Source organism: Aulonocara stuartgranti, assembly GCF_965226115.1.
Source record: "Aulonocara stuartgranti genome assembly, chromosome: 8".
NCBI lineage: Eukaryota > Metazoa > Chordata > Actinopteri > Cichliformes > Cichlidae > Aulonocara > Aulonocara stuartgranti.
This window is the reverse complement of record NC_138959.1, coordinates 8107685-8115852: the sequence shown is the minus strand read 5'-3', so window position 1 is coordinate 8115852 and position 8168 is coordinate 8107685. Positions and strand designations below refer to the sequence as shown.

Sequence of the window (8168 nt, the reverse complement as noted above, 5' to 3'; positions counted from 1 at the left end):
AAAGAGACGCTGTACACACAATCACACTCCCCAAGCGTACTCTACAAACCGGGTCTAGGTACCCTTGCCCCTGGAGGGGGGAATTGCACAGACCCAGGTGGTGTTACCCTTTTCCCTGCGGTGGGGAGAGGCAGACCACCCCGACTCCGCAGCAGCAGGGAGGCCCCACACCCCAGACCGCAGTCGGACGGCCAACTCCTCCTACTAGCCCTCCCGCTCCAGCAGGCCGCAGAGAATGGGGGTGGGAGAAGACTCCAAACCTCCCTCCACCCGCTCATTGTAGTGTTGATGCATATGTGTTCTAAGGTGCAATTAAAACCCAGGAGGGCATGGAGCTACCTGCCAAGGAGCAGCAGGTAAGCGCATAGTCCCTCCTGCTAACCCTCAATGACTAAGTGTATTTAAAATTGAGAGGTGGGCAACGACGTCAGGGGTGAGGTATACACCCTGATGGTGATTTGGACTCCGTGATTGTGCCCATCCCCAAGATCCTATATGTATGTGTAATGAGAGTGTGAATAATGTGAATGTCTAAGTTGTGGGATAAAATTGAGGCAGAGGCAGCCAGAAGGGGACAGGGGGGTAGCCTCCTCTGCACCCTGGTGACATACCCCCACTCCAAGGCCCTGCATGTGTGGGTGGTTGTGGAGGAGCGGGAAGAGGGAGGCAGCTGGAGATGGGGAGGGAAGGAAGGGAGGGGCAGGTAACCCCTCCCTGGGGCCAGCTCCCCCGCTGACCCCAGTAGGCACTCCCACCCTCCGCGACCCGCCAGGGAAGGGGGGCCCAGGCCCATCAGACCGGGGCCCAGTGCAGTAGCGCCCCCCCGGCTCCACAGAGCCCTGGACAGTCCACCCAACCCCACCACAGAGAAAACTGCACCCACCCCACCAACCACACATCTTCCAGACTACATAAGACGGTAAACGCCCAGGCTGAGATCTTCCTCCACCTCTCCTGTATCTCCCCCTCCTGCAGAGAGTTCCTGAGAGAAGAAAGCTCCTGCAAGATGTGACCATCCCCCCCACCAGTTGAAGAGCCCCCCAGGCGGCTCGATGCACCGGCGGCACCCTGCTCCAGGGCCGGGCCCCCATGCACCCACCCGCCCACAACCCCGGCAACACACCAACCAGGACCCGAGCCCCCGAGGCCCGGCCCGGGCCCCAGCCCAGAGACGGAGCGCCCCCAGAACCTCACGCCCATCCCGGACCCACCCAGGGGCAGCCAGGTTGCCAGGTCAGTAACCCGCGTCCGTCAGCACAGACCCTCCCCTAGCCCCGCTGCACGCAGCCGCGAGGAAACAGTCACCTGAGAGCCAACAGAGCCCTCAACCGGACGTGACCGCTACCCCGGGTTGAGCCCCCCAAGGAAGATGCCTCCGGGGAACCCCCCGACGCCCTAAGCCTGTCCCTACCCCCTCACCAATCACAACAGTGAAGGCGGGACCAAACTATGACCCCCCACCCCCACTAGGTGATGGAGCTGATAAAAGGGGCCCAGAGCAATTGATCTAATGTGGTGGCAGAGGCTGTGTCAAGACTAATGTAATCTAATAGATAATTTCTATATTGGTTAGAATTAAGATTATTTTTATTTTTCCAGTTCATGAGGACTGTTTTCTTGGCTATGCATAGGGCAGTGAAGATCATATGGGCTATATTCTTTTCTGAAGTGACATTATCTAAGCTGCCCAACAAACACACTAAGGGGGAGGTTGGAATGTTACATTTCAGACATTTTGATAAGTCTTCACATATCTCGCGCCAAAACTTTTGCACTGGTGGACAGAACCAAAGAGCGTGGATGTAATTGTCTGGTGTATTGCCTTGACAGTGTGAGCAGTTGTTGGAAGATGTAAAGCCCATCTTGAACATCCGATGACCTGTATAGTGCACTCTATGAAGTATTTTGTATTGTATTAATTGCAGACTGGGATTTTTAATTAATTTAAAAGTTTTTAAGCAAATCTGAGACCAGAAGTTTTGGTCTAGGTTGACTGATAAATCTGCTTCCCACTTTGCAGTAGGAAGGGATATTGATTCATCTAATTTAGAAAGTGTTCTGTATATTTTAGATAATAATTTGGGGGATTTAAGAGTAAGAAAATGTGCCGCACTTAGTGGTGTTTGTAATTCAACTTGACTGAGGTTAAATTTCTTTTTTACTATGGATTTAATTTGTTGATATTCTAAAAACCTTGTCTTGTTGATCCCATATTGTTCAACTAGTCTGTCAAATGGAATAAATTCTGTTCCCTCTAATATATGTTCTAAGTATTTAATTCCTTTACAACTCCATTCTGGGAAATTAATCATATTATTGTTTTGTAATATGTCAGGGTTATTCCAGATAGGTGTACGTTTGCATGGGATTAATGAAGACTCCGTTATTTTTAGAAACTCCCACCATGCTGTTAGAGAAAAGCTGATGTTGATACTTTTAAAGCATTCATGTCTTTTGATGTTTGAGCTAATAAATGGTAGGTCTGAAATCTCTAGATCCTTGCATAGTGCCTGTTCAACATCTAGCCAGGGCTCAACTAAGAAGGTATGTTTTAACCATTCTGAGATGAACTGAAGCCTGTTGGCTAAGAAGTATTGGTGAAAATTAGGCAGATCTAATCCTCCTCTATCCTTGGTTCTTTGTAGCGTTTTTAAGCTAATACGCGGGGGTTTATCTTTCCAAAGGAATTTGGAAATATATGAATCCAGAGATCTGAACCAATCTTGTGATGGTTTGTTAGGGATCATCAAAAATAAGTAATTTATTTTTGGCAAGATCATCATTTTTATAGTGGCGACCCTTCCCATGAGTGATATGGGTAAAGATTTCCATCTAGTCAGATCGCCTTCTACTTTCTTTAGAAGTGGGATGTGGTTTAGTTTAGTTAAGTCTGAAAGCTTAGGAGAGATATTAATACCTAAATATTTAATATTTCCGGATTGCAGTGGGGCAGAGGAAGAATTATGGAAGGAGCAGTTAATGGGGAGAACTGTAGATTTTGGCCAGTTAATTGAATAATCTGAAACTCTTGAAAACCAGTTTATTAAAGTAATTACCTCAGAGAGGTTGGTTTGTGTGTTTTGCAGAAAAAGCAACACATCATCCGCATAGAGACTGATTTTATGTTCTATGTTCTTACATTTTATGCCCTTAATTGTTGTAGCCTGTCTAAATGCTGCTGCTAGAGGTTCGATAAAAATTGCAAAAAGTGAGGGGGAGAGTGGGCATCCCTGTCTGGTGCCCCTCAGGAGACAGAAGCTGGAGGATGTCTGGTCATTTGTTCTGATACGAGCCGTTGGGGAATTGTATAATATTCTTATCCAGTTTATGAAAGAGTTTCCAAAACCAAATTTGTGTAAAGTTGCGAATAAAAATTTCCAGTTAACTCTGTCAAATGCTTTTTCTGCATCTAGAGATAATATTATGGCTTCGATGTTTTTATCGTATGAGTAGTCTATTAAATTAAGTAATCTACGAGTGTTTGTTGAGGAGTGCCGACCTTTTATGAAACCAGTTTGGTCAGGATGAATTAAGAGGGGGGTCATTTTCTCTAATCTCTTTGAGAGAGCTTTGCAGATTATTTTAAGGTCTACATTTAAAAGAGAAATTGGACGATAGCTTGAGGGAAATAAAGGGTCTTTGCCTGGTTTTAGCAGGAGACTAATGTTGGCAGAATTCATATTTGGTGGTAGTCTGCCCTTTTCCTCGATTTCCTGCAACATGCTGTGGAATACTGGTGCCAAAATTGTCCAGAATTCTTTGTAGAATTCTGCAGGGAAGCCGTCTGGACCTGGAGCCTTATTATTGGGCATACTTATCAGGGCTTCCTGGAGTTCACTTGGCGTCAGTGGCGAATCCAATTCCATTGCTTGACTGTCTAGTAATTTTGGAAGAGTTACGTTGTCAAGAAACAGATCAATTTCATTTTTAGATGGGTTTATTTGTGGTGAGTATAAAGTTTCATAGAAATCCCTAAAAATGTTGTTTATTCTTCCAGGATCATATATTGTGTTCCCCGATAAATCTTTAGCAGCACATATAGTTGTTTTTTCTTTATTTATTTTTAGCTGGTTAGCTAGAAATCGACCTGATTTGTTACTGTGTTCAAAATTCTGCAAGCGAAGTCTTTGTATAAGGAATTGTGTTTTTTTATTAATAGTTTCATTTAATTCTAGTTTTGTTTTGCATATTTTGTTCAATGTTTCCTGATCTTGGTGGGACGCGTAGGCTTCTTCTAGTGATTTGATGTTTTTTTCTAATTCCTGAATATTTTTGTTTTCTTCTTTCTTTTTGTGTGATGAGAAAGAAATTATTTTACCTCTCATCACAGCTTTCCCTGCTTCCCATAGAACAGAAGCAGATATTCCGGGAGTGTCATTAAAGTCTAAATATGAAGTCCATTCCTTTTTAAAGTATTTAATAAAGTCTTCATCTTTAAGTAGTGATATATTAAATCTCCAGTTTTTACTTGGCGTAGTATTATTCTTGTGCATTAGTGTTAAAGATACAGGAGCATGATCGCTGACAGCTATAGGATGAATCTCAGTGTCTGAAATGTCACACAGCAGTGAGCTGCTGACCAAAAAATAATCCAGACGAGAGTAAGAGTGATGAACATGCGAGAAAAAAGTATATTCCTTACTGGTGGGGTGAAGAGAGCGCCATGCATCGCAAAGACCAAAGTCGTTCATATACTGTTTGATTATATTTGTGGACTGCCAATTACGCTGAGTTCCTGTTGTGTTGAGCCTATCCATTTCTTCATTTAGTCCAAGGTTGAGGTCACCGCCAAGAATGAGTGTGCAATCAAGGTGTTCAGAGAGTGCACTAAAAAAACCGTGGAAGAATGAGGGTTCATCAACATTTGGACCATATATACTAACAATACATAGTTTTTTGTTCAATATTGATAGTTTAATAATTAGAAATCTACCCTCTGGATCTATAACTGTATCGAGTACTGTAAAATTAACATTTTTATGTATTAAAATTGCTACTCCCCGTTGTCTAGAATTATAACCGGCTGCAAACACGTTAGGAAACTCGGGTGTTTTAAGTTCATTTAAACCTGTGACAGGTTTGTGAGTTTCTTGTAATAAAACAACATCTGCCTGTAGTTTTTTAAGCTGGTTAAATATTTTTAACCTCTTTCCTCTGGTGCCAGCTCCATTTACATTCCATGTGACAAACCTCAGCATGCCCTTAATTGTGCGTGTATGTTTAATGATGTATGCTGGGTGTTTCGTTTAGACAGGTGGAGAGAATATGGAAACATCCCTTGTTTGTAAATAGAAAGAGAAAAAGAAGTGTGGTGAGAGACTCCATAAGTCTGACTATGTGTGTGAATATTCACTAATATGAACAAGCGTGGCTTGCTTATGTGTCCTGCAAGTCTGTGCGTGCTGTGAGGCTGTTGTGAATGTGCTGCCGTTGAGCTGATGTGTTTGCGTGATCGTGTTGTGAAAATATGGAGAAATAGAGGGTGTTGTTTGTAGGTGAGTGGGGAAGTAGGTGACCACAGCAGTGAAAGACAAGAGAAAGAAAGAAACCACATGAACTGTGAGCAACAACAAAAAAAAGGAAACGAAACGGAAACATTCCAATTAAAGCAATGACGGAGGGTGACGGTGTTATATCTGCTATGACATCCTACTGATATTACTAGGTTAAACACATTTTAAAGGAGAAAGTGTGAATGAATAAGAAAAGAGTGTAGCGGGTTCTTATCTGGAGTGCAGTCAGTATAACCACGGTGTGGTGCCGGGGTCGCGGTACAGCTGTCCGTCCACGTAGAGCCGGTCCACAGCGATGACAGCACGGGAGCCTTTCTGGATAAAGCTACGTCGAACTGGGAACAGGACCTTGCGTCGTTCCAGGATCTCTTTGGGGAACTGGTCGTTCACGCTGAAGTCCGTTCCTTTCAGCTCTCTGCCGCGACTCTTCACCTGTTCCTTCTGTTTGAATTGACTGAATTTGGCCACAATAGGCCGTGGTCTCCCGGTCCGCGACCGCGCGCCCCCCAAGCGATGTACTCTATCGAAGTCGATGTTCTTTACGGTGTCCTCCGGCAGCTTCAGGTGGATTTTAATGAAGTTTTTCACCGTTGCCTCTGCGTCCTCTCCGGCAGTTTCTGGAATACCAGAAAACACAAGATTATCTCTCATGCTACGGGCTTGTAGATCGATAACGGACTCTTTTATTTTTTTATTTTCAATGTTTAGCTGGGTCACGTTATCGGTGAGAGATTTAACCGACTCCCGTAGCGTGGCATTTTCAGCGGCAAGCGTTTCCACCTGCCGCTGGCTGAATTCCAGGGATTCTCTCAGAGATTTAAATTCCCGGTGTAAAAGCTCCACCAGGGACAGCCTCGCATCGAAACTGGACAATCGCTTGTCGATTGACTCCAGGATTTCTGCGATGTCTTTGCCGGCAGGCGATGTTGTACCGGGGGAGTCTGCCTGGCGACTTCTCTTCGATGACGGCGTCTCGATTTTGGCCGGGGAAGATGCACTCTGGGCCTTATGCATTACTAAATCTTGAAAACAGCGGTCGATGTAATCTTGGAGAGCGTCTAAACTCTCCCCGTTGTCCTCCAGGGTGTTAGAGATGATAAAACAGATGTTGTTAGTTATATGACAATTGATTAGTATATTTGGTAATACTGAAGCTAAAATTGTCCTTCTTTAACTCTGAATGAAAGTGCACCTTGAAATTTCATGCATTTTACTGAGTCTATTCAGGCAGGATTTTCCTCATGTTTCTCACAATGCAATACAAGCGGGATCTTTTAAAGGTACACGATCATCATTGAATTTAAAAATCTGTATCTCTGTGTCCCCTAAAATATTTAGTAAAAGATGTCGAGGTCTAGGGTGTATTCCCAGCAACACAGATCATACTAAATGGCCATCAAAGTAGTAAATGAATACTGTAACACATAATAACACATATATAATATGTAGTATTAAAACATGATTACAATTTACAGTCAGCGGTGATATTTCAGTACCGTGGACAGTGCCGTAGACTGCTGAAAGCAAGTTGAGGCACTGCTGTCAATAACTATTTGTAGGCTTCTTAAATGAAAAGCAGGGGAATGTGTAACATATCTGGGGTGCTTTTTAGTCCTGCCAACACTTAAGAGGACATGTACCCTCTGATGCATGTTTGTGTTTGATAGTTTAAGAGCAGTGACTAAAAGATTGGAAGCTGAGTAGAATTATAATCGCAACTGTGTGTTCATAACTTCGAAAGGTGATTTGTCAGTGTCAGTCAACCCAACAAACTGCTGTATCTTACATTAAGGTTAATTCTGGCACTTGTGGGTTTTAGGCTCAACTGCCATAACTAAGACATTTATTTGCCCAGGATGGCTCATTTGAGTAAAATGATGTCATAGCTAGACTTATTTATTTTTAACAACACAGCAGTAAGACTCGACTTCATGGTCAAGGTAGAAATGCTGGTTTGTTGTGTTAGCACCATGTGTATGCACTTTCCTTGTGCTTGTCAGTCAAGCAAAATGCACAGACCAGTTATTCAAATTGTCATGAGAGGAAGAAGATGGATGGATGGATTTTGTAACACTATCTGCTTGTGCTAAATTAAGCATTATCAACCTTTTTTTACTTGTCGAAGTCAAACAACAACAAAAAATTAAAATAAAATCAATATTTAAAATGAACTATAACAATGGTGCAGTTAACATGTTATTCATTCAATAAATGTCACATTTAAACATATTCATGGTAAAGATGTATGTCACCAAGAGATAATTGACACAAACACTTTAGTATTAGTTGAAATCATTAAGGCAGATGTCAAACCCTGCGTAAATCAAACCAATAAAATCTGTAAAACAGAACAAAGTAAGAGAGTTACAACTAGTTTTAGTTGTATTAAGCATTTATTGAAACTTTGATGCACTGAAAACAGATTCAGAAAACAAATTCAGAATAAAAGTGCTACCTGCTGAATTAAAGCACAATCCATACGGCACTGTGTTGTTTCACTACAGTCACTTCTTACCACCATGCAACAGCTGTTTATTTCCACAAGTTAAAGGCGATCATTTGGGAGTAAACAAATTTTACTCTAAAAATTGTTTGTTTGCTTTTTGTTCTTAGATGTATGTAACTACATATCTGAAATAACTGAGCATTACTCAG

At 42.6% G+C, this 8168-nt stretch overlaps 1 protein-coding gene across 3 annotated transcripts in view; it reads right to left on the bottom strand.

Moving 5' to 3' along the window:
• Positions 1–572: 572 nt before the first annotated feature.
• LOC309713259 (uncharacterized protein) overlaps positions 573–8168 on the bottom strand; it is a 396604-nt gene continuing 389008 nt past the window's right edge. For 2 of the 3 annotated variants that reach the window (XR_014278535.1, XM_082544757.1), the window contains one exon: positions 573–6590. Coding sequence is in view for 2 of the 3 variants with exons in the window: in XM_082544757.1 (XP_082400883.1) it covers positions 5739–6590 (852 nt within the window). In the remaining variant the exon portion in view is untranslated. The remainder of the gene's footprint in view (positions 6591–8168) is intronic. The other variant, XM_082544758.1, reaches the window with a different exon arrangement.